General features: G+C 35.2%; 1 protein-coding gene and 1 pseudogene across 1 annotated transcript in view; both read left to right on the top strand.

Moving 5' to 3' along the window:
* Positions 1 to 1,945: 1,945 nt before the first annotated feature.
* LOC107722819 (PRA1 family protein 2-like) lies at positions 1,946 to 7,991 on the top strand (annotated as a pseudogene).
* Positions 7,992 to 8,302: 311 nt separating this feature from the next.
* LOC107723069 (voltage-dependent L-type calcium channel subunit alpha-1F-like) overlaps positions 8,303 to 27,543 on the top strand; it is a 31,278-nt gene continuing 12,037 nt past the window's right edge. Inside the window, 29 exon segments of the mRNA XM_016531612.1 lie at positions 8,303 to 8,636; positions 9,684 to 9,876; positions 10,044 to 10,149; positions 13,077 to 13,216; positions 13,606 to 13,748; positions 13,858 to 14,010; positions 14,125 to 14,321; positions 15,391 to 15,494; positions 15,729 to 15,871; positions 16,925 to 16,990; positions 17,110 to 17,176; positions 17,267 to 17,293; positions 17,428 to 17,588; positions 17,681 to 17,906; positions 19,026 to 19,233; positions 21,475 to 21,595; positions 21,729 to 21,801; positions 21,902 to 21,965; positions 23,028 to 23,085; positions 23,180 to 23,279; positions 23,377 to 23,506; positions 24,306 to 24,365; positions 24,913 to 25,019; positions 25,094 to 25,181; positions 25,570 to 25,677; positions 25,897 to 25,949; positions 26,039 to 26,185; positions 26,265 to 26,466; positions 26,608 to 26,766. Coding sequence (XP_016387098.1) covers positions 8,618 to 8,636; positions 9,684 to 9,876; positions 10,044 to 10,149; positions 13,077 to 13,216; positions 13,606 to 13,748; positions 13,858 to 14,010; positions 14,125 to 14,321; positions 15,391 to 15,494; positions 15,729 to 15,871; positions 16,925 to 16,990; positions 17,110 to 17,176; positions 17,267 to 17,293; positions 17,428 to 17,588; positions 17,681 to 17,906; positions 19,026 to 19,233; positions 21,475 to 21,595; positions 21,729 to 21,801; positions 21,902 to 21,965; positions 23,028 to 23,085; positions 23,180 to 23,279; positions 23,377 to 23,506; positions 24,306 to 24,365; positions 24,913 to 25,019; positions 25,094 to 25,181; positions 25,570 to 25,677; positions 25,897 to 25,949; positions 26,039 to 26,185; positions 26,265 to 26,466; positions 26,608 to 26,766 — 3,423 coding nt within the window. The 5' untranslated portion in view covers positions 8,303 to 8,617.

The following is a 27,543-nucleotide window of genomic DNA, read 5'->3' as shown; positions in this document are numbered from 1 at the left end:
CTGTCTGTCAGGAAGCTGGTGATCCACTGACAGATGGAGGTGGTACAGAGAGCAGTGTCAGTTTATTCTGAAGGGTATCAAGATCCTTGCATAAGTCCCTGGTTTGTCCAGATGTTGGAGAATGTAGTGCAATCCCATATTGACTGCATCATCCACAGACCTGTTTGCTCGGTAAGCAAGGGTCCAGTAATGTCCTTCATGTGGGCCAACACCAGTCTCTCAAATGTCTTCATGACCACAGATGTTAAAGCAACAGGTCTGTAGTCATTAAGTCCTGTGATTTTTGGTTTCTGGGGTACAGGGATGATGGTGGAACATTTGAAGCAGGAGGGGACTACACACAGCTCCAGGGATCTGTTGAAGATCAATGTGAAGATGGATGATCGCTGGACAGCACAGGTTATTGAGGTAATTGAATGTCTAAAGTGTTACCAAAAGTTTTAAAGGTTAGAATGCCACATATATTTACTATAGAAATAAATAATAATAAAAAAAAACATGCTAGCAACATGCTAATCATGCTAGAAAAATGTTAGTGACATGCTAGTAACTTGCTAATCATGCTAGAAACATGCTAGTCACTTGCTAATCATGCTAGCAACATGCTAGTAGCATGCTTATAATGCTAGCAAAATGCTAGTAACATGCTAGTGACATGCTAGTACTTTGCTAATCATGCTAGCGACATGCTAGTCATGCTAACAACATGCTAGTTACGTGCTAATCATGCTAGCAACATGCTAGTTACTTGTTAATCATGGTAGCAACATGCTAGTAGCATGCTAATCATGCTAGCAACATGCTAATCATGCCAGCAATATGCTAGTAACAGGCCAATCATGGTAAAAACATGCTAATCATGCTATCAACATCTGTCTAATCTATTTAAATTGTCAAACTTCAGGCTTTTACAACTGCTTTAAACTTTCAGGCTAGGCTTTCTCAAGCCAACCTAAAGTTTGCCTTGACAAACTTTTTTTTTTTTTATCTAGTTACGCTATTGTAATTATTTATATAGGTTTTAAAAGCATTTTATAGAAGACAAAAACGTTAAATGGCTCCTTAATCTCAAACACGCACGTTAAGGAAATGATATTTGTTTGTTTGTTTATTTATTTTCATTTGTTGTTTATTCTAGGCGTTTTGTATTTGACCGCTTTTCTCGCGTTTCATTATTTTCAGTGCCGTACTGCAATGCATGCTGGTAAATGTAGTCACCAAAAGCGTCAAAAATGGTGGATGTTCAGCCTCCGCCTTTCCGAACCCTGGACGATTTTCTGCTGGGTTCGGCCCGATTCTCGGTGCCTGATGTCCGTAACTTAGATCGGTGGAACAACCGGATCATTAACAACCTGCTGTATTACCAGTCCAACTATTTTGCCTCCGCGGTGGCATTTCTGCTCGCAGTCGGGTAAGGAAACCTATTCACTGTTCTTCTGTCAGCCGAACGGGTAACAACACTTGTGTTGTGCTCTGTATTAAATGCAGTTTTACTTTGTAGTGTGCATGCTAGCAACATGCTAGTAGCATGCTAATCATGCTAGCAACATGCTAATCATGCCAGCAATATGCTAGTAACAGGCCAATCATGGTAAAAACATGCTAATCATGCTATCAACATCTGTCTAATCTATTTAAATTGTCAAACTTCAGGCTTTTACAACTGCTTTAAACTTTCAGGCTAGGCTTTCTCAAGCCAACCTAAAGTTTGCCTTGACAAACTTTTTTTTTTTTTATCTAGTTACGCTATTGTAATTATTTATATAGGTTTTAAAAGCATTTTATAGAAGACAAAAACGTTAAATGGCTCCTTAATCTCAAACACGCACGTTAAGGAAATGATATTTGTTTGTTTGTTTATTTATTTTCATTTGTTGTTTATTCTAGGCGTTTTGTATTTGACCGCTTTTCTCGCGTTTCCATTATTTTCAGTGCCGTACTGCAATGCATGCTGGTAAATGTAGTCACCAAAAGCGTCAAAAATGGTGGATGTTCAGCCTCCGCCTTTCCGAACCCTGGACGATTTTCTGCTGGGTTCGGCCCGATTCTCAGTGCCTGATGTTCGTAACTTAGATCGGTGGAACAACCGCATCATTAACAACCTGCTGTATTACCAGTCCAACTATTTTGCCTCCGCGGTGGCATTTCTGCTCGCAGTCGGGTAAGGAAACCTATTCACTGTTCTTCTGTCAGCCGAACGGGTAACAACACTTGTGTTGTGCTCTGTATTAAATGCAGTTTTACTTTGTAGTGTGACTTAAATGAAAAAAAAAAAAGGTTAGGCTATTGTTATATCATTATAAACATTCACATCTGTTTGGAGTTTCAGTTTTAATTATTAATGCAAATATGTTTAAATGTCTTTGATAGGTTTATAAAAGACGTTGTTTTGTTGCCAATCTGTCACTAACTAGACAGTTATGAAGCAGTAGCCTAATCATGTTTACAAACCCATCCCAGGTTAAGAAACAATTATCTAATCCATTTCAGTGGCCCGGCCGTACCTATTTACTATTTATTTGAAATGTACAAAATAAATTAATAGCTTGAGCAATGTGTATAAAAAGGCTATAACAGTGCGATTTTTTTTTTCGTGGACGACAATTGTCTGCACGATCTGCTTTTGAAGAAATATCGTTATATCACAGCGCGCATTCGGCTGCTGTTCTTCAGATGTTACTCAGCGGCAGAGTTTCACTCACGGGGCACTGCACTTATTCGCAATCACAAAAGTAGATTTGCATGCGCTTTAAAGCTGGTGTTCTGAGTGGCGCGTTTCCATAACAGATTTGCGCAAAACTTTGGCGATATTTCGAAAAAGCCGTTTCCATTGCAGTTTTGCGAATTATTCCTTTTTCGCATTGCCTGAAAAACCACCTCATGCGAGCGTAAAAACTTTTTTGCGATATATGGCCGTTTTTGCGAAATTGACGCGTTTCCATTAGGCGTATTTTCAATTCGCAATTTCAATTTGCGCAATTTGAAGGGTAATGGAAACGCGCCTACTGTCTGAGATTTTCTGTTACACCGGGCGGAGTTTAGCTACATGAATATTCATGAGTTTCCTGTTTCGCGTTAAAGCGCTACTAATGTTTCACTTTAAAGCGCTACTAATGTTTCACTTTGAAAGCCTTTAAAACAACAACAACAACAAAAAACTGGTATAAATGTATCTTTGGCGGCATAATAAAGTTTCAGTTGTGATAAATACTGTATTTCCTTATTGCATTTGGTGGCCTACATAACTTCAACCAGACTTTTGTATTCAATTAAATTAATGTAATGTTATTAATGTTTCAGTTATTTCAAATATAAACATTCTTAATGTTTTCCCGCAAAACACACAATGCTCTATATGGTTAGAGGCATAGATGGTAAGATGGTAAAATGAGCAACCATGCTTTACATTTCACAATATTTTAATCCTATTCTGCAAGCTTACCTAACAATTAAAAAGTTAACATTTTAGTTACATGTGAATGAAATAATAAACCACATGTAAAAGATTAAAGTCACTCATGATGGTATTTTTAATTTATGAATAGAATAAAGAGCAACATATTATTCACATATGTGTATATGCAAGACATGACATACTTGACAAACGTTTATGCCTGGATTTCAACAGGCATATACACACTGTTGTGATTATTCTCTGCCATTGCATAGTCTCAGACTCATTATTTAGATAATAGCTTTAAATTCCAAAGATAATGCAAGAACCTTTTTTGATCATTTTCTTCTGACCAGGTAACCAGGTAAAAAAAAAAAAAACAACCTACCCAACTTTCATTCAAAGTTATGATTCCATTTATAGTTTTATAATTAAAATAATAATAATAAAAAACACAACTACAACAACATTCATAATGAGTATTTTTGAAGCCAACAAGCAATATATTTTTTTCTAAAATCAATTTTATACCATGGTCACCTTAGTTCAAATCACATAAAGACCCATTTGTGTAAATGATTGGGTGATGGAGACCAGTTCTGGACAATTACATATGTAATCTAATGTGTGATGTCAAACAATTTAACATACGAGGCAACAGACAGGGTAACATAACAAGTTAACAACCAATAAGTCAGTGCAGTGTTGAGGCACGAGACGGATGAGGCAAAAGTCAAAGTCCTTGCTGATTTCACAAGGTTTGCAAAGCTACCTGAAGGTCTTTCCAGACATGAATAAAAAAAAATCATATTTCTTAGAAGGGCTAAGAGCTTCATTATTGAAAGTGAGTATTTGAAATACACCTGGGTTCAGTGGCTTCAATGATTGTCTATAATGATCGATCACAACTTTATACTACTTTTTAGATGAAGTGTTGTATTATGTTTGCAAAGAAGGGACATTGGCAGAAGTGATCAGCAGTAAAAAAAAAAGTGCCCAAGAAATTTAAAACAAGTTCCACAGTAGCCCAATATGTGCACACTGTGGCCCTGGTGCCATTAGAAGGTGCTTTTTATTGTCCTGGCATGTCTGTGGAGTTTAAATATGTGAATCCTTCCACAGGTGTTGATACTAAACATTTGCATTGTTCTTGATCAAAACAGGTTTTTCCAATATATTTTATATCACACACTGTGCTGCCTGCCAGAGAAAACAATGTTCTCTGAAAAATCGAAATGAATATAAATGATTTTTTTTAAATAATATATACAAGGAATGATGGATTATATATGTGATGACAAATATAATGTATATCACATTGATTTCCACATGCAGAACCGCTTGATGATCTGTGCTTGAGAACAATATCCCCACACACAAGACCAAGTAGACACTTGGGTGTGTTAGGATGTGTTTCTTTCTTTCTTTTTAACATTACAGTGCATTTTTAAACTTGCAAGATATGTTCATTTGTGTGTGTAAATCTAATTTTGTTTAGATCGAATGTGATTCTTGAAAAGGCTGGTATCACTGGGACTGCATGAGCAAGTCAGGAGGCAGTTTTTATTTGTCCTGGATGTAAGGCCCTGTGTAAATTTTGTATGTTTGATTAAATATGTTGTTTTTTTATATTTTGTCTTTTTCATGCAAACATTTCTAAATAAAACTTTAACGCAAATTCATTCAATCTCTTTGTTGTGTTGTTCAGCATGATTTTTTTTACAGTAGTAATTAGGTTTACAGTAAATGTGCAAACTAATATATGGGATATTACTTTAGCTACTTAATTTGTGAAAATCACAATTTTGTTGTGTGAATCAACATAAAAATTTGTTACAAGTTATACCAGCTATAAGGAATGTGAAAGATGGAATATGATGCAGAATCACAACTGAAACGTTATTATCCCAGATACAGGTATACATTTATATAAATTACCAAATAAAACCGTTTTATAGACCCAAAATGTAAAAAAAAGTATATAACAAAAATACTTAACGGCTGTTGGCTTTACTTGGTGCGCATCCTAATGATAAACTGGCTGTAAACATCAAAATCAAACATAACACAGGACACAATGATAATATACAAACTGTTGTGATAAATGAACGGTGATAAAAAAGAAGATTAACTTAGCTTGACACCGAAACGCTTTCTGTGATCCGCACTAATATTTTAAGTGGTGCTTTAACTCGAAACAGGAAACTCATGAATATTAATGTAAACTCCACCTGGTGTCACAGAAAATCTCACATACCGAATATTTCAGAACACTGGTTAAACATTTCATTCGCATATAATCCCTCACTGCTCTTGACCGAAGAACTTTAAAGGGGTCATATGATGTTGCTAAAAAGAACATTATTTTGTGTATTTGGTGTAATGAAATGTGTTTATGCGGTTTAAGGTTCAAAAAACACATTATTTTCCACATACTGTACATTATGGTTTCTCCTCTATGCCCCGCCTTTCTGAAACACGTCGATTTTTACAAAGCTCATCGGTCTGAAAAAGCGAGGTGTGCTCTGATTGGCTAGCTATCCAGTGCGTTGTGATTGGCCGAATACCTCAAGTGTGTGACGGAAATCTTACGCCCCTTAACATACTGTGATGCTGTGTCTCCCGGCGCGACGAGACAGAACCAATAAAACCCATTATAAACAGGGCATTTGTTGTTTAGTCTTTGCAACTTTACAGATCTTCTTTATGCACCAAGAGCTTGTAACACTCCAAAGAGAAAGGAAAAAATGAAATCGCATCATATGACCCCTTTAATAAAACTTTACTAAGAATCAATGTATAATTTATACAGTGGAGTATATACAGTATAGGCCTAGTGTTTTGTTTTTATATTTGTTCATTCAGTTTCTTGAATGCCACTGTTAAATACACCTACTGTACCTGAAAAATAAATCACTGTTTGTTTTATTTGCATATTATGTGTATTATGTATATCTTTGTCCTTAGATTTTTATCTTCACCCACTTTGGCCTAAATGTCTGCAATTCTGTTTTATTTGATATTTTGTTATCTTATATTGGTTTTTAAAATAGGGAAGTTAGTTACTGTTCAGACAACTTGCAAAATAGTAAAACCAACATGTGATTTTCCTCGCCCATCCTGCTGATTATCATTACATGTGTCATTACATGTTTATTTATTTTATTTATATTTTTCATTTGTCCGTGTTATTGTGTCATAGGTATTTCCAACCACTCCAGCTGATTCTTGGGGCAACAGTTGTGATCCTTCTGTTCTTGGGGTTTGTCTGGGCGGCTGAAAACAAGGCCGTAATCTGACGATTCCGGAGAAATCATCCATCGCTCGCCCTGGCTGCAATTTTGGGCTCCAGCTACCTTCTTCTGTCTGTTTTAGGAGGGGTAGCTGTTTTCCTCTTTGGCATTGCCTCCCCCATTTTAAGTTAGTATTCTTTCTCATTTGTCTTTGTTGTTTTGATAATATTTTGCATGTACTGTATACATGAATTTACTGATAGCTTAAGCAATGTGTATTAAATGGCTGTAACAGTCCTTTTTTTGACTTTTTCTCCTCGTAGTGATCCTTATCCATGCTTCAGTGAGAATCCGGAGCCTTAAGAATAAACTGGAGAATAAGCTGTAGAGTATAGGATTGAAGAGGACTCCTATGGGCCTGCTGCTGGAAGCACTGGGACAGGAACAAGAGGCTGGATCATAGCTGTATTAACTATAACCTAACTGTCCTATCGCTCACCCCTTCTGGAGCTTCTTACATGTCCTTAAAATATGTATGAAAACAGATATTGGCAAAACATGTATGGCATATTGCTAAAGTCTTTCAGAAATGCAGGAAGGGCCCAGTGGACAGGATTAAATTATAATGCAGTATATGAAGGATAGCAAAAAGTAAAGCAAGAAGTGAGATTACAGGATCAGGTGTGTATAACTATAGATGCTCAAATATAAAAACCGCAATATAATGCCTTGTAAATAGGATGTAGGTTAGTGTTATTCAATTCACATTTTTGCTTCATTCTATGGATTTAATTGTGCCTACACTTTATTCCATCCCTAAATGTGCTTGATTTTGTCAATTGTGTTTGAAGGATGTCTCTTTGCCTGTTTGTTACATGACCAAATATTATTTTTACTGATTGTTTTGAGTTTTATTTAATGTTTCAAGTTGTTTCAATGTTTACAAGCTGTTTTCACTCTTACAAAGTGCCAAGGTAAAGACTTCTCTGTCATTGCAACACAAATTAGTGATCAAGAAAATTAATCATGTTTACATTAATGTGGATTGTGCATCACAAATTGGCATTGTTGGGCAAAATGATCTTATTTTAAGGAGAGATACGAACTGTAGTCATAGACATAAATGATCTAATAAACATTCATCTTAATATCTTTGAAGGTGTAACGGACCACAGATTTGGCCGATTCAGAGAAATATGACACTATGCTAATTCTTACTTTATTTGAGGTAGGCTATTTAATATGTTTGAAGATCATTGCTTAAGTGTTCATTCCATCCAAAAAATGAAGGCATTTGTATTTCCTGCATATTTAATGTTTACAACAGCAGCTGCCTTGTATTTTCAGGAAGTGCTCGTCCATTGCAATGGTTATAATAAATCAATTTTCATATATCTGCAGTCTTTGCGTCTGCTACCGCTTAGAGGCGCTGTGATCATTAAAATTAATTTTATAATAGGGATGTGACTCGTAAAGTTTAACTTCGTTTCATATTCTGTTTTTCTTTTCCTTCGATTAAAAAATAGTTTACTTGAAGTAACTTTAGAAATATTAGGTTAGCATGCTCCAAGGCACCCAGAAATGTCCTCGTGTCTCCACCGCCCTATTGAAAGGTTTGAGCACAATCATCCCCTTTAACCGGCTCACATGAGTTAATCCTGCATTCACGGTTTACCGCACCCGAGACCTGCGCTCACACGGGGAGAGATTAGACATTTGTATTCTTTAATGAGTTTTACATATAGAACAATCCACGTGTTTTTATTCGTGTAAATACATTTAAGAAAAATGTTTTGGTCTTTGGACCTAGCTTTTAAATTCCGTCTTTGGAGTCGCTTGCTTTCAGTGCAGCGCGCGTGAGCTGATTCACCTGCTCGAGACGCGCTTCCGCCCGATAGATATTGTCAGTAGATATGAAAGGTGTTGTAAATTATTGTTTCACATGAGTTCGTGGGAATAAGCAGCAGACGGTGTTGAAGAAGTCGTGGACATGGATGCGGTACCGAAAGGTGAGTGATCGGACAAACACCTGCACTGAAACACTGCCAACACAGTAGATGACTTCCATCATTCAACTCAAATAATAAACAGGTTATTGACAAATTACATTTTACATTTTAAAATTCAAATATAGAAGTTAGCCCATATATTTTGGTCGCAGTAACCATTTTAAAAATGTTTAATTACATGTTTGCATTTGCAGTTCATATCCTTGCATCCTTGCAATAGATAGAGATACTGTGAGATTATAGATAGATAGATAGATACTGTCAGATTATAGATAGATAGATAGATAGATAGATAGATATGCAGTGTAGGTCAAATGCAACTTATATGCAGGTCATTGGTTTTGAAGAGGCTGCCAGAAGACTATTTTTTTAATGCATAATGTTTATTAAACATCATAGGCTCTAAATGTTAGAAACTGATCACATAAATCTCACTGGATGCTAAATTATCTTTGCTCTTATTGCCTTTATAGTTCAGCTTGAACACTTATTTTGTGGTCACTTTTGTGTTTTGAGATGTGAGTTGATCTCAAGAGTTCACCCAAAAATGTAAAATTTGTCATCATTTATTCTGAACACATATGAACACAAAGGAGAATTTTTGAATAATGTGCTGGTGCTGGTTTGTAACTTGTCAGTTTGGTCACACTTTATTTTGGGGACCAATTCTCACTATTAACTATCAACTACAACTTTTGCCACAATAAACTCCTAATTTGCTGCTTATTAATAGTTAGTAAGGTCGTTGATAAGTTTAGGTATGGGATAGGATTTAGGGATCTAAAATATGGTCATGCTGAATAAGGCATTAATATGTGCTTTATAAGTACTAATAAACAGCCAATATGCTAGTAATATGAATGCTAATAAGTAACTAGTTAATAGTGAGAATTGGCCCCTAAACTAAAGTGCTAGGCTACTGTCAGCCCTCATTCAAGATATATATATATATTTTTTTTTTTTGAGTGAAGTTATCCTTTAATATTTAAATTAGATGGAGATGATTTGTTGGCAACATAGTTTTAATAAGAAAACCCTTTATTTCAGATGGGGCCAGTTTGGCTGACCCCAGCAAGACGGACACACTCAACTCAACGGGTTCAGCAGGGCAAAGGAGAGCTGGAGGAACCAAGAAGCACACACAAGCTAACAAATCAGCCCTTCGTGCACCCAGAGCTCTGTGCTGCCTCACTCTCAGCAACCCTATACGCATGGCAGCACTGGCCCTGGTGGAGTGGAAATATCCTTTTGCCCAATGTGTGTGTGTGTGTGGCCGCACTGGCCCTGGTGGAGTGGATATATCCTTTTGCTGTGTGTGTGTGTGTGTGTGTGTGTGTGTGTGTGCAAACCTTGTGCATTCTCTTGTATGATTTCAAGACAGTTGTTTCCTTAACCTTAGACCTTTAAGCCTTTTGATATATTCATATTATTGGCCATCTTTGCTAACTGTGTTGCCCTTGGTGTGTCCAAACCATTTCCTGAAGATGATTCCAATGCCACCAACCACAATCTGGTGAGTGTGCATTGTTAACATTACCATGATCTGCCACAGTGAGTGAAGACTGATTTCCCCAGCAACAATACATCAAACCACATAATATACCTCTGTGCTCCACCCAAGCACATTCAGCTACTGACATTCATTCATATATATATATATATATATATATATAAGCATGCTCATACTTATTGTAATGCCTAAATTCAGCCATAACATTGAAATACATCCTATTTCTATCTATATATTTTTTCTATACAGTCTGTTGATATTTATAACACTTTTCAATAGGGTTTCATTTGTTAATAATAATAATAAACTTTATTTTGTATATTATATTTATTTATATAGTGCCGTTTAAAAGTTACTTCTCAAAGCTCTTTACACAGAAAAGGATACAGAGTTAAAAGTAAAAAATAAGTGCAATGATAACCATAGAAATAAAAACAAATCACATATAAGCAAGTCTAAAAAAGGTGAGTTTTAAGAGAGGATTTAAATACACTAAAATATTTTGCATGTCTAATATCATAGGGAAGAGAGTTCCAGAGTTTTGGAGCAAGGGAAGAAAAAGCCCGGTCACCCATAGAGCGTAAGCGATCACGCCTAAAAGTGTAGACAGTTAAATGTTCAGATAGATAATGAGGTGCCAAGCCATGCAAGGCCTTATAAGTAAGCATAAGAATTTTAAAATCTATATGAAACCTGTATAGGGATATAGGGATATAGAACAGTATAGGGATCCCAAAATTGGAGTGATGTGCTCTCTAGTTCTGGTCCCTGTCAGGATTCTAGCATTAGTTAACATTAGTTAACCTGAACTAACAACAATAAGATTAATACAGCATTTATTAATCTTAGTTCATTTAATAAATTTTTAGGATTAAAAATTGTATCTGTTAACATTTTTTATTGCACTGTGAACTAACATGAAAATGAATTTTATTATTAACTAATATTATTAGCAAAGGTTAATAAATGCTGTAAAATATATTGCTTATTGTTACTAATGTTAACAAACGAGACCTTATTGTAAAGACTATGCAGTATATATAGACCATTCATTACATGAATATGTAATGTTTTTTGAGCATATGCTAACGTTTACACTGAAGCGTAAACCATGACTAGTGACAGAACATTTTGTCACACACTTGATTTCCACTACTGCAACATCACACTTGTTAGTCCCATCCACTGTGAAATCTCATTGGTTCAAAATCTTGTGCAACATACAATAACTGCATGTTGTCCAGCGGTTTCGTGTTTAGTCAGACTTTTCGCATTGCACCAGGTTAGGACACAGTGTTGTTATGGAAAGTACCCTGGCTGAACAACACATCTGTGATAGTTTTAAATGAATGATCTGCCTGTGAAACTGAGGGTATCCAATAAAAAGAAGGCTACTAGGTCCTTTAGGGCTGCCAATGTTCGGTGCAACACTATAATTGCATTAGGCTTGAAGTTTGACTGACAGCTCTGAATACCAAACAGGATAAGAGTATTGACCATCTGTTCTCTCACTATGGCCACTCGCTCATTGCCCTTAAATGTGATCTACTCTCTGACTGCATATTTAATATAGACAATAATGATTCCAACAAATCGTCATGCTTGTTGTTTTTAGATTGCTTCCGTGCTTCTGTTTCTCTTTTTTTTGTCTGTTTTTTATTTTTCTTACACAACAATGTCCGTCAGGATTTAAGTTAAGTAACTCTTACAGTTTGCTTATACTGTCATTTCCAAGTTAGCCATGGTGTTGTACTGATGTCTGTTGAGTCAGTAGTGTCTGCAGTGTACGGATGAATAGCTGGTATTAATGTGTGGGATACCTGGAGCACCTTCAGCTTTATCTCAGTACTGTGGGTCAAGAGGGCAGAAAGCTAATGAGCTCAGCAATGTGTGTTAAGGGAAAGTAGGTGAAAGGGAGAGAGTGATTGTGCGTGTGTTTTAAAATCAGATTTATTCAAGCATACATATGTAATTAACAGTAAATAAGCTCCCTCTAGTGCTTATAGCTAACTAACCAATTGTGAACACTGGATGACTTTCCTGAAGTACATGCAACACTAAGCGATATATTGTTCACAAGCTGTTTTGTTTGATGTCTTTCTTTCGATTGAAACGCTGTTTGAGTGATTACATGAGACATGATACTAAGTTGTACTGTCTCTTTCAACGTACCTTCTGATGTTCATTTATGTTTATTTCATTCTGTAACTTGTAATAAAGTGGAACAGACTCATGTGATCTGTCACGCCACATTTAAGAGCATCAAAATGGCATATATTTTTTATTTTGTGATAAAATGTACAGGATTTGAAAACTTGGACTTTGTTTCTTATCAGAAGTAACAAAGCACAAAGCTCTTTGCGATTATTGGATGGAAGGCAGCACATTACAAATAATCTTTGATGCAGGGAAAACCGCAGATCTGGCAACCCTGGCTTAAACCACAGGTGATTCATAGGGTCAAATAGAACCCGCGTTATTATTGCTTTAACTTGGACAGCCCTAAATTTGACACAAGAAACATTTTCTTCACTCAGGCTGCTGTCTGACACGTTTTTCCACCACGTTTGACAGGATATAATCGGCCCTGATCATCAGCTGTTTTTAAACAATCGGCCAGTTGCCGATAGTGCAAATAATTGCTTTAATCAGCCAATACCATTTATTGGCCGATACATTGGTGCATCTCTAATATATATATATAAATATATAAATATATATTAAATGCACACATATTTGATTTTAGGATTTCTTTAGGATTTTTTTAGGATTTGTCAGTTATTTGGTACAACATGAAATACATACAGTATATAGCGGTTTAAAGAAATAGAAACAGTTGAAAAAGTAGTAAAACTATTGATTTCAGCTCAGTCAGATACTGTACATAGTTATTCTTATTCTCTTGTACTTACTACCTTAATTATTCCTAGGAACAAGTGGAGTATGTGTTTCTGGTCATTTTCACCATCGAAACATTCACAAAGATTCTGGCGTATGGTCTGGTCATGCATCCCAGCGCCTACATCCGCAGCGGCTGGAACTTGCTGGATTTTGTCATTGTCATTGTTGGGTATGTGCGAGGTTACTTGAAATATCCTTTCAAATTCAAGTCGCATTAAATTTATTTGTATAGTGCTTTTCACTATACACATTGTTTCAAAGCAGCTTTACAGAAAATCATAATGCTTATGTTTGTAATGTCTTCATGTCTTATAGTTGCATGTAGCAGATAATATAGCAGTTGAGATATAGTCTATATTGCTTTATATGAATATACTGTATATATTGGGTGGTAAAGTTGGACATATATATGCAACTTTATATAAAGACTTTAATTTTATTTATTTTTAATTGATTGTGTTATTTTTATTTAAATGGTTTAATGAAGACAAAGTTTAAGGCTACATGATGTACTTAATTGACAGTAGAGGTCACAAGGAATGTGTGCTCCATTTGCAGTCTTTTCAGCGTTATAGCTGAGATGGGCGAGCACAAACCCGGAGAGGCCCATCACGCTGCAGGTAAACCAGGCGGTCTGGATGTCAAAGCGCTGAGAGCTTTCAGAGTACTGCGACCCTTGCGCCTGGTGTCCGGTGTGCCGAGTAAGTGTGTGTTCATGTGTTCTTCTGACTGTATATTTGCACACACAGTGCTGGCTGAATCTAATTCCCACATCTGCAGTGATTGTGATTCAGGTTGTGATGTGTGCAGGTTTGCAGATTGTGTTGAACTCCATCATGAAGGCCATGGTGCCTCTGCTCCACATCGGTCTGCTGGTCATGTTTGTCATCATCATTTACGCCATCATTGGGCTGGAGCTCTTCATAGGCAGGATGCACAAGACCTGCTTCTATGTAGGAACAGGTGAGAAATGCAAACATGAATTTTCATTTTTGGTGAACCATTCCTTTAAATGGGAGTTTGTTCGCTGTTAATAATATAAAGCCTAATAAACTGTGTTTGCTTTCATGTGAAAAGATCTAATGGTGGACGATGATCCAACGCCATGTGCTTTTGCTGGTAATGGTCGATTCTGCGTGGGGAACAACACCGTGTGTCGGGGAGGATGGGAGGGACCCAATGGAGGCATCACCAACTTTGACAACATCTTCTTTGCCATGCTGACTGTGTTCCAGTGCATTACTATGGAGGGCTGGACTGATGTGCTCTACTGGGTACAGCCTGTCCTCCATCTTTTCACTCTTGATTTTTTTTAAAGCCATAGTTACTAATGTTACACTAACAGGATGATTTATTGGAATTAAAATAGAAGATTATTTGAGATGTTTCTTCTTTCTGATTTAAATATGACAGTTTATGGAATGTTCATTTTATGCGATATTAAATCAGCTCAAAAATGAGCTAATTATAAATATATATTATAAGGTTATATTTATATGTTTACAAAAATGTGCTAATTATATGTATATATATATATGTGTGTGTGTGTGTGTGTGTAAGAGATTTTTGATATCATCAGACCAACACACATGCTCACATTGAAGATTCTGCCAGAACACCAGTAAATGTTTATATCAGGAAATTATTTCAACTCGACCCTTAGTTTTTTTTATTAAAAACAAAAATGTAAAAGGCACTTAAAATTAAAGTAAGTGAAGCCAGGCATTCAGGCAACAAATGTTAAAATGCACACTGTCTATAGCCTAAATGTTTAAATATTATACTTGTTAAAATATGACTAATGTGATACAATCAGTGTTGTTTCAGTATTATTTATATAATTTGTCTTAATTATAATTGTATTAAATGTATTAATATTTTAAATTAGCTTTTAATTTATGTTTTTCAGTTTTTATTTTAATTTTAGGATAAAGTTATAGTACTTTTGTTATGTGCCATTATCATTTTTATTTCTATCATTTTCATTTACATTTCTATTTAGCTGTATTTTTATTTGTTTTATTTTCATTTTAGTACTTCAACTTAAATAACATTTATTTCAGTTAGTTGCCAAGGCAACATTTTTAATTTCCACTTTTTTGATGACTAATTTTTTTTAGTTTAATTTTAATATTTATATTTTATTTCACTGCAATTCAGATTTTTCATTCCAGTTTTTGGTTTTAGGTAACAATAACAACACTACATAGAATTACTTACTAGCCTTGACTGTTTACAGTTATATCCAACCTATACCACTCAAAAAACACTTGACAGCATATATGCAGCTTTATAATATCTTACTGTTTTTTTTCCCCCTCTCATCTGCAATGTTTCTCTCAGATGAATGATTCCATCGGGTTTGAGCTGCCTTGGATTTATTTTGTGTCTCTGGTCATTTTTGGATCTTTCTTTGTCCTCAATCTTGTTTTGGGTGTGTTGAGCGGGTGAGTGACTCCAGCCCTGATCCCTTTTAACACATATATGTGTTTTTATAATAGTCTAGTGTAGTATGGTTAATAGTTTTATTATAGACTTGTAAAAAAACAAAAACAAAAGCTCTGCCCTCTATTGCATATATAAATATATGAGACTTAAGGGTAAGGGGGACTTGTGATGTCATTTGTTGGGCGTCTTGTGAAGGTTTAGACTGTAATATGTGTGTCTTTTTCACATCACAGTGAGTTCTCTAAAGAGAGAGAGAAGGCCGTGTGTCGCGGTGAGCTGCAGGAGGCCCAGGAGAAACAGCAGATGGAGGAGGACATGATCGGTTACATGGACTGGCTCATCGAAGCAGAGGACATGGATGAGGATGGAAATAAACGTAATATAAGCTTTATTTAGTATTCCTTTCATATTGTAATCACACTATCAAAACAGAGAGTGAGCAGCACATAAATTATAAACTAACACTTTTGCCCAATGAAGATGACAGAATGTCACATGACTGATGATAAAATGCCCACCCGTGTGAAAAAGCAGTACACGCTTGCATACTTTTAAAAAGAGTACTTATTAAAGAAATAATATGCTTCAAATTAATATACTTAATGTTTTTAGACACTAGATTGCATGATAATTGCAATAAAATGAAAATGTTTTATAGTTTAAATATATTAAATGCAATTAGCTGCGTTTTGGACCAAGTAGGACTCTTTATATGTAATTTCATAATTACTTCTATTGAAACTGCAAAAACTGACAAGCATTTAATGGTAAACTAAAATATACATGAATGTCATTTCAATTGAAACTTTTTAAAATGTGTGCTTAAAAAGGACAAAAAAAGTGTTTAGAAACATAGCCATGAAAGTGGACTCTCTTTAAGTACACTTACAGTAAGTGGCAATTTATCACATTAAAGGGATAGTTCACCCAAAAATAAAAATTTGATGTTTATCCAAACCGATCATTTCGTGTCTTAGGACATCAATGTGTCGTCACGAGCCGCAGGGTTTAATTTGGATTTGTCTGTGCATGTTTTTTTTACTCTCATAGATTTTGTTAACATTGCCATGCATTATACGACTGATAGACTGCAACGGCTGGAGTTAAAAATCTTCATTTGTGTTCTACTGAAGAAACAAAGAGTTCTACATCTTGGATGCCCTGGGGGTAAGCAGATAAACATCAAGTTTTCATTTTTGGGTGAACTATCCCTTTAATATTGTTTAATCTGCAAGTACCGTTATTTAAAAAATTAACTTTTAAGATTTGAAGTGCACTACAAGTGCACATTCAATACAATTAAGTACTTTTCATTTTCACAAGCGCAGCCAGCTCTGTTTATCATGACAGACAGGTTTTAGATCTTTTTTTCAGTCAATAAACAACATTTTTGTTTGTACATTTTGCCTTTTTGTGGTGTAAATGGCAGGTGCTGTGGTGGCTAAGAAAAAGATGATGAAGAAATATGGCTGGTACAAACACAGTGAAGATGGAGGTACTGAGCACAGTTTCACTCAGATTTTTAAATGTATTTTTAAACTACAAAACTACATAACAGACATCTGTTAAGCTTTATTTTTGAGTTACACATTCAGTTTTTTTTCTTTTATACAGAATCGGATTCAGACTCTGAGTTTGAAGCGTTCCTGGATGATGACGGTGGCTGCTGTGCATCTATAATGTAAGTACAATGTTTATACTGCTGTTCCATCCATTATAAAGTATTAATCACCACAACTTTGATTCATCTAAATTCTCTCATTTTCCTTAGGGCACGACTGATGGCTATAAGCTTCTGGTAGGTGTTTATTTGTTGAATAATGTTTACCAGAACCCCAACATTTCTTCTCTTCATTTCTGACATACTTAATTTTTTTTAACGTTTCATATTCATTTAATATATTCATATTTGCCGGTTCTTCTCTTTCTCAGTGAGCAGCTGTACCACTTGAATCTGGTCATCAGGAAGAACTGCCGTGTGGCTGTCAAATCCACCAATTTCTACTGGCTGGTGCTGCTGCTGGTGTTCCTCAACACTGCCGCCAGCGCCTCTGAGCACTACGGCCAACCCCAGTGGCTCACTGACATACAGGGTGTGTGTGTGTGTGTGTGAGAGTGTTGCCAGAGTTTGCCTTTAATGACATGAATTGACCCTGTCTTAAATACGGTCTCTTTAATGTCCCAGAACAAGCAAATAAGATCCTTCTGGCTCTGTTTACGCTGGAGATGCTGATGAAGATCTACAGCTTCGGCTTTCAGATCTACTTCATGGCGCTCTTCAACCGTTTCGATTGTTTCGTGGTGTGTGGTGGGATTCTGGAGACGGTGCTGGTGGAGATGGATGTGATCCCGCCCATCGGGATCTCTGTGCTGCGCTGTGTCCGTCTGATCCGTATCTTCAAAGTCACAAGGTGATTCAGCTCATAAGTGTTTCCATCTGTTTGAGATTCATTGTGAGATTAATGATTTGGCTGTATCATTTCAATTTAAGAGTAATGGGTCTCAGTGTAGTTTTGGTTTCATTGAGTGCTTTTACATGCATGTTTTTAAACCGATTATGCTTACAGATGACAGCGCATGTGGTCATGTGAACATGTTAATTTGTTTTCCTTTATCGCCGTAAGGTCATAAACGGCTTAAAAATAAACTGACAGCTAGATTTCTGCCCATTACCTGATTTTGCCCAGCATGCAAAAGCCTTAATCTGAGTTCTATCGGCTTACTGAAGTGTGCATGTGTGATATGAGGAAAGTGTCTCTATACAGCGAATTTAAGTGCATCCAGGCAGAGCTAGTTTTTCAGGGTAGGGGAGGAGGAAATATATTGCAAACTCTTGACTCTTTCTTGACCCAAGAAATGATAAGAAATGAGTTCTCATTTTGTGCAGCTATAGGACAAGTGGTACAGTAGCAGAAACTTCAAATATGAGAGGAGAATGAGTCTTTTTCAAGTTTCCTGCTGACATTTTGAAATACTCTGGGGTTTTTAATGCTTTATTTAACATCACAACTCACATAATAAATAGAATATTCTGAGTGAAATAACATGGATGCTTAGGCTACGTTTTGATATTACCACCAGGAAATTTTATTAATATTTTGAATTTGCTTTTATTTTAATTTTAGTTAAAGTTTTAGTCATTTTGTTGAGTGTTTTTGTCATTTTTATTAACGTTTTATATATATATATATATGTATATATGCCTATACTGTTTTCATAAATTTTTATTTCAGTTTTAGTTTTTAGTACATCAAGGTAAAGTACATGAAAATGAGAAATGTTGCTTTGGCAGTGACCTAAAATTCAAGTTTTGTTTAGCTAGATTTTATTTCTTTTTGTTTTTCAAGTAACAAAAAATTTTTTTTTAATGGATTTAGTTTTAATGTTAGTTTTAGTTAACTATAAATACCCTGTTATGCCTTTTAGATTTTATTTAAAAAATGAGAACTTATTAAATTGAGACTCAACGAGAGTCGTGCTGATTTTTAAGAGTCATTAAGCATGCTGAATTTGTTGATGTCTCTCTTTAGACACTGGGCTGCACTATCAGACCTGGTGAGCTCTTTGCTGAACTCTATGAAGGCCATTTGCTCCCTGCTGCTGCTGCTCTTCCTCTTCCTCATCATCTTCGCTCTCCTGGGCATGCAGCTCTTTGGCGGAAAGTTCAACTTTGATGAGACTCAAATGAAAAGAAGCACCTTTGACACTTTTCCATCTGCCCTGCTCACCTGTTTCCAGGTAACTTCCTCTGTTGCTAAGACGTCATAAGACGGAGTATAGCGAGAATTGGACCTTAAAATAAAGTGTGACCGAAATCATGCTATTACAATCCATAAAAAAGTTATATTTAATAAAGTGGAATGACACAGGAAAAAAGTATTGAACACGCTAAGAAAAAGGCTAACCCACCTCTGAATGAAAGTATACAAACATCTCATGATGGGTAGAGGCAAAGAGCTCTCAGAAGACCTGTGCAACAAGATTGTTGCGCTACATAACAATGGTACTGGTTACCGATGGATTTCACAACTACTAAATGTTCCTGAAAGCATTGGGGCCGTTATCTGTAAGTGGAAGGAACATCACTCCACCATGAATCGGCTACGCACAGGAACTCCTCACAAGATTTCTGATCAGGGAGTCAGAAGAGTAGTCCAGGAGCCATGGACCACTCGGGAAACGCTCTTGAAAGATTAGGAGGCAGCAGGTACAGTTGTCACAGAGAAAACAATAGGCAATGCATTCCATTACCACGGCCTCCATGCACACTCACTCTGGAAGGCTAAAATATTGAAGAAAAGGCATGTTTAAGCTCATTTGAAGTTTTATACATGTCATTGAATTACTGGGAGAATATAGTCTGCTCAGACATGACAAAATTTGAACTTTGCAATAATACCACAAGTCTTTTCTGGAGGATAAATGTCTCTGCATATGACCCTAAAAATACCATACCAACAGTGAAGTTTGGAGGTGGAAGCATCATTTGAGGCTGTTTCTCTTCTCATGGTACCGGCAGAATCCATATTATTGAAGGGAAGATGAATGGAGCCGTGTACTGGGAAATTCTTCAGATGAATCTGTTGCCATCCACCAGGATGATAAGGATGAGACGCGGATGGACCTTCTAGCAGGACAACCATCCAAAGCTATATAAATAATGCAAATGAGACTCTGAATTGGTTCCAGAGGGAGAAAATAAAGTTGTTGGAATGACCCAGGCAATCACCAGACTTAAACCCAATATAGAGCATATTTGTGGAAGAAACTGTAGATCATGATTCATAAGAGGGCCACCTGGAATATTCAAGATTTAAAGTTTGTTCAGACAGGAAGCATCTTGAAGCTGTCATAGCAAATAAAGACATTTCCACTAAGTAATAAAAACTATTTCAGCAGGAGGGTTCAGTATTTTTTTCCTGGGTCATTTCACTTTATTGCACATAACTTTTTTATGGATTGTAATATTATGGTTTCTTTATCTGTGTAGATTTCTTGTGTTAATACCATTGTCTGGTCAAAATTTAATGGGAAATGCTGCACTGGAACTTTTTAATAAAAAAAATGTTGACGTGTTAAATACTTATTTCCCCCACTGTAATTGCAATATATATATATTTATATTAAATGTAATTAGCTAAAAATTAGAGTGCTTTTATCGACCAACTTAAGTAGGACTTAAGTAGGTCTTTACATGTAATTTCATAATTAATATTTCATAGTTACTACTCTTTAAAATATGGTTAAAGTGTACTGCTGAATGTACAAGTATTTATGGTAAACTAAAAAATATATTTAATGTCATTTCTACTGAAACCTGGATGTCATGAATTTAAATATATTTGTATTCACACACTTGTAATGATGAAGGTGCAATTTAGCATATTTAAAATATATTAACTTTAAATGTAATATCAAATAACACGCTATGGTTAAAATTATAATGTGCTTCAGTATGTTAGTATCAAAATAAGTGTACTTATTTAAAGCATGACAAAATATTATTAAAGCATAATGTTTAATATGTACTTTAAAATAAAACTTTTAATTTGACATTATTAAAGTGCCTTTTTTAAAAGTGTACTTAAGTGCCTTGTAAGTGTCTCTCTTTAAGTACACTTAAGTGGCCTTTTATTTAATATTTTATTATATTATAATATTATATTATCTGCCAGTACAGTTTTTTCAAACATACTTTTAAGATTTAAAGAACACTACAAGTGCACATTCAATACAATTAAGTGCACTTCTTTTTCACAAGGGAGCGTAGGCTTATGTGCATCTACAGATTGTGTAGGAAGTGGCTTTTTTGTCGTCCTACTTCCAAAACAATGATTTATTTTATCAGCAATCATTTTAATGATGGTTCTTTACATCTTTATTATACTATACAAATGATAAGAGATTGAGAAGATATTCAGAATACCGTAGTTTCTGTACTGAATTGGGAGATGTAAACTGCAGCTGTTTCTTCTGTAGATCCTAACAGGAGAGGACTGGAACTCCGTCATGTATGATGGCATCATGGCGTATGGAGGACCAATATTTCCCAATATGATTGTCTCTATTTACTTTGTCATTCTTTTTGTCTGTGGTAACTGTATCTTTTCAATGTGAAATATGTATAAAATACATTCAATCTATAAGCTCCATATTTTTATATCTATTAACCTTTCCACATGGCTATTCTTGTATCTGGAGTCTTGTTTCTGGCCCTTGACTTTATCAAACAGACATCTTGTTGAATGTCTTCTTGGCTATCGCTGTGGACAACTTAGCCGGAGACGGAGGCAAAAAGAAAAAAGAGTAGGCAGCACACACACACAGGACAGAAGCAAAATGTGCACATCCTTGTTACTGTCCTGCATTCACAGGCACAGAGCTCAATCTGTTTGTTGTTTTAAAGAGAGAAAAAAGAAGAGGAGGAGGAATGGGAGGATGATGAAGACAGAGAGGAAGACGAAGCTGGAGTAAGTTCTGGGGTGCTCTTTCTTTCTCTCTGCATTTGAGACACATTTAAAGGAATAGTTCACCCAAAAATTTAAATGTACTCCCTCCTAGGCCAAGCAAGATGTAGATGAGTTTGTTTCTTTATTGGCACAGATTTGGAGAAATGTAGCATCACATCACTTGCTCACCAATAGATCCTCTGCAGTGAATGGGTGCCGTCAGAATGAGAGTCTGATAAAAACATCACAATAATCCACACCACTCCAGTCCATCAGTTAACATTTGTGAAGTGAAAAGCTGCATGTTTGTAAGAAACAAAACCCATCATTAAAGCATTTTAACTTTAAATTGTTCCTCTGGCCAACATACGAGTCCATAATCCATAATTACGCTTCCTCCAGTGAAAAGTCTATCCTCTGCATCAAAATCCTCCGACATATTTGTTTAGAGCTGTTTTGGACTGTTTTCACTTGTAAACTGTGCTTGTTCTGTACAAATTTCTCTCATGATTCAGACATATTACTTTTTTTATCTATGCAGTATTATGGACAGAGGACTTGAATTTTAGCCAAAAGCAAAATGTCTTGTTAAAAATGTCTTGATGGATTTGTTTCTTACAAACACGCATCTTTTCTTCAGATTGTTTTCCACACTACTGGAGTGGTGTGGATTACTTGTGGATTATTGTGATGTTTTTATCAGCTGTTTGGACTCTCATTCTGACGGCACCCATTCACTGCAGAGCATCCATTGGTGAGCAACTAATGTAATGATAAATTTCTCCAAATTTGTTCTGATCTGTTCAAATGATAGAAGATATAATTGTTAAATATTAATGTTTTTTTCAGTGGAAAAAGTAAAAGTTATTACATTTTGATGAATGAAAAATCATGGTTTTATATACACTTATTAATCATGCATTATATGATCAAAGACATTTATTAAGCAAGTGATTTCCATTTGACTGAGGATTTCTATATTGTCTATTGATTATAATTTATATCAGTTATCCAATTATAGAATTTCTATGATTGTTCTCGTCATATTATTCTTTATATTTTTCTTGTTCTTAATTTGTTTAGAATGATGTGGACGATTGGGAAGAGAACGAAGAGTTGAGAGCAATTGAAGGACTTGAGGGTAAATTCTGTCCAGTCCAACTCTTTATATTAACTGTCATTATATATGTGAATTTATTTAATGACATTTTTTAAAATCTCCATATTTTCTAAAGGTATAGGCACTCCAATGAAAGTTGAAAGTTTTCAACCCAAAGAGAAAATTGTACCCATTCCTGATGGAAGTTCCTTTTTCATCCTTGGAAAGAAAAACTGGTATGTTAAACATTTTTTTTTTTACAAACTATGGTGGTTAATAATGATATTTTTTCTTATCTCTGACCTGAAATTGACCGTGCTAATATTCACTTAGTCTCAGAGTCGCCTGCCACAACCTCATTCATCATCATTACTTCACCAACTTCATCCTCATCTTCATCATATTCAGTAGTTTTTCATTGGCTGCTGAAGACCCAATCAAAACTCATTCTGTCAGGAACGTTGTAAGTTCATGCACCTCTAGAATAGAGGACTAGATCAGAGCGCTTGAGGGCCAGTCTGTGTGCAGATCTTCCAGTATTCCCATTGTTAAAAATAGTGAACAAAATTATTAATATATCATTTTACAATTCTGAAATAAACTGTACTCAGGCGCACTTACTGGCCCTGCAAAATTAGCATTTGATGGTCTTAAAACAGTGATAGATGTTGTGTCCCTGCTGGATGGCTTTTCTTAAGAGGACTGTGGTTCCCATGATTCCCAAACGTCATCCCTTGTGCTCTATAGAGATTAAACTAGCCTTAAAGTACAATCTCTAGTTTGAAAAAAGGCTAAAACCAGATATGTGGGTGAATCCCTTGAAAACTTTCATATTTCACCCCAAATCAATTATATTTTACATCAAGAAAATGAAAAGGTTTTTTATTTCTTTTTACATTGTGAGATTATTTTCATGTAAGCACAAATGTACTTTTACACATTACACATTTATTACTTTAATGCAAAATCATTAAATTTTTTAATATAATCAGCATATAATTTAAATATTTAACTTAACTGTATTGTTTTCCTTAAAATCAGCAAATAGTATGTTTTCAATTGTATTCTTAAATTAATTAATATTCTTATTAATAAATTAATTAAATTACAATTTAAATAATATGTATTTTTCTTCTTAATGGTCCTAAAAATAGTTTTTTTCTATGCAAAGTATTTTATTTTTTGGTGTGAAATATGACATGAAATTATGAGATTGACCAGGTGCCTTTTTATATAATTGCTGTCTTTATGTCTTATGATAGATGCTGGGCTATGCTGATTATGTCTTTACCACCGTCTTCACTATTGAGATCATGTTGAAGGTAAACTATTGATCATCTCGCGCATAATAAAACGTCACTCTTATGCTTCAAACTGATTTTCATCTTTTCTACATGTCCAATAATGGCCAGGGGTATTATTGTTAACTAAAACTAAAAACTAAAATTATTAAATAATATTTTTATAAATTGAAATGAAGGTGAAATAAAATAAAACAAAAATATTAGATGGAAAACTTACACTAAAACAAAAAGTAGAAATGTTGTATTGGCAACTAACTAAAATAACTTCAATAAGGTTGAAGCACAACAACTGCTAACTAAAACTAAAATGTGAAAAAAAAAAATATATACTAAAAATGTAACTAAAATTTAAATGAAATCTGAATATAAAACTAAATGCTAATTCAAAATAAAATATTAATAACTTTAATAGCATAAAAATAATATTAAACTAACACTGGTTTTGAGCTCTGACAAGGGATTGGTCATGTGCAAAATCATCAGATGTTTGTGAATATTGAGTTTAAACTTTACATTTTTTTAACTTTTGTATATTAATGAAAATGTGTGGCGGTGTGTTGCTCAGATGACTGTGTATGGAGCTTTCCTTCATCAAGGCTCCTTCTGCAGAAACGCCTTCAACCTGCTGGACCTTCTAGTCGTCAGCGTATCCCTCACCTCTTTCTTCTTGCAGTAAGTGTCCATCTATCACTTAGTTCAATTATTCCTAGATTCATTTATTTATTTGTTGTCATTTCTGTATTTAGTTCAAGTGCCATTTCTGTGGTGAAGATTCTTCGAGTATTGCGAGTGCTCAGGCCTCTTCGAGCCATCAACAGGGCAAAGGGACTCAAGGTACAAACGCACAATGCATTTCTCCATGCTAACATCCACAGTCCAATCATCCATTAGACCTGCATGATATATTGAAATATAAATGAGATATTGCAATATGGCTTTACTGCGATTATCAAATCGCAAATGCTGTGATTTAATTTACAATAAACATATGCGCTGCGGTAGTGTGAACAGAACTGCTTTGAGATGAAGAAACACTGAGCTGCACACGTAAAAGAACATATCACATTTTCATATCACAGTATATATATATAACAGAAAAATAAAATATTGCAATGTGCAATGTTTGTTTTCAATGCCATGCTGCCCTAAATACCATTATGTTCATTATTTCCAGTACTGTTTATTCATAACCTTCAATGAGTGTTGCTGCTTGTGTCTTCAGAGCGTGATTCAGTGTGTGTTCGTGGCCATCCGCACTATTGGCAACATCCTCATCGTCACCACTCTCCTCCAGTTCATGTTCGCTTGTATTGGTGTGCAGCTTTTCAAGGTGCATAAAGTCAACATGAATGCATGTTCCTGGTGCTTGATTCATTAATTCATTATTTCCTAAGAAAAAAAGAGTCCGTCTTTAATCCGTCAGCCATTCATTAAAATGTAGTAAATTCCTTTTAGGTTGACATCACCTAGGCTTTGCAAACAATATCCAAATAGCTATTTCCAATACGTATTTACTTGCTGATTAACATGAATGTAATCCCTCTTGCAGGGCCGGTTCTACAGATGTACAGATGAGGCGAAACATACACCTGAAGAGTGCAAGTATGTGGTTTGGTCATAAATTTGTTTGCTTTGCACTCACAGTGACTCACTGGGTTGTTTTCTGAGACTTGTGTGCGTGATTGTTTCAGGGGCACATTTGTGGTGTTCAAAGATGGTGATATGAACCATCCAATGGTGAGGGAGAGAGTTTGGGAGAACAGCGACTTTACCTTTGACAACGTGTTGATGGGGATGCTGGCGCTCTTCACCGTCTCCACGTTTGAGGGCTGGCCACAGTGAGTGAGAAAACCACTCAACAAAACAACACTGATAGTGGATCCTCCAAACTTTAATTGTCTTTCATGTATTTCACAGGCTCCTATATAAAGCCATTGATGCTAATGCAGAGAACAGAGGCCCCATCTATAACTACCGTGTTGAGATTTCCATCTTCTTTATCATCTACATCATCATCATCGCCTTCTTCATGATGAACATCTTCGTGGGTTTTGTCATCATCACCTTCCGTGAGCAAGGAGAGGCTGAGTTTAAAAACTGTGAACTAAATAAAAACCAGGTTAGTCTGAATTCAAGGCCATTTCTTTAGATATTGAATAGGTTAGGCTATTTTATCTTTCTTTGGTCATCTAGTCCAGTCAATTGATTCTTTCGTTGCTCTTGTTGTCTGTGTCACGGAGTCTCTCTCCTTTGCTCACAGCGGCAGTGTGTGTATTACGCATTGAAAGCTCAGCCCATAAAGATTTACATCCCCAAAAACCCCTCTCAACTCAAATTCTGGAAGATCATCAATTCCTCTCAGTTTGAGTACATCATGTTTTTGCTCATTCTGCTCAACACGCTCACACTGGCTGTACAGGTACACACACACATTCATGTTATCTAAATGGGGACATTCCATTGTTTTTATATACAGCTAGTTATACTGTAAATACTATCCATGAGAAAACCCCTTGAATGTCGAATTGTACTTTAAATCTTAAAAGTATATATTTTTAAAAACTTTACTTGCATATAAAATAATATTAATAAAATAAAAGGCCACGTAAGTGTACTTAAATAGAGTACACTTTCATGATTATTCCTTAACATACTTATGCACTTTTAAAAAGTGCATATTGTAATAATGTCAAATTAAAAGTTTGACTTAAAAGTACATTTGAAATCGTTATGTTTTAATAATCTTTTCTGCGCTTCAATGAAGTACACTTATTTTGATGTGTTGACTAACATACTTTTATAAAAATATTTTATCATTACAAATGTATTTAAATATATGACATGCAAGATTCAATAGAAATTACATCAAAGTATAATTTATTTTACGATAAATGCATGTCAGTACATTAAGCAGTACACTTTGATATTTCAAAGACAATAGAAGTAATTTACATGTAAAGATAACTTGAGATCTACTTAAGTGGTTAAAAACACTCTTAAGTTCAATTAATTGCATTTAATATAAATTTAAACTGTAATACATTTTCATTTAGTTGTAAATAGCATTCAATTAAGCATCCAAAAACATTACATTCAGTTCTCAATTTTTAAGTCTTTTTTAATATATATATATATATATATATTAATATATATTAAAATGTAATTTATTCCTGAGATGGCAAAGCTAGATTTTCAG

This window comes from Sinocyclocheilus rhinocerous, unplaced genomic scaffold, assembly GCF_001515625.1.
Source record: "Sinocyclocheilus rhinocerous isolate Xijiao unplaced genomic scaffold, SAMN03320098_v1.1 scaffold311, whole genome shotgun sequence".
Lineage (NCBI taxonomy): Eukaryota > Metazoa > Chordata > Actinopteri > Cypriniformes > Cyprinidae > Sinocyclocheilus > Sinocyclocheilus rhinocerous.
The sequence above is the reverse complement of the archived record's forward strand: the minus strand, read 5'-3'. Positions and strand labels throughout refer to the sequence as shown.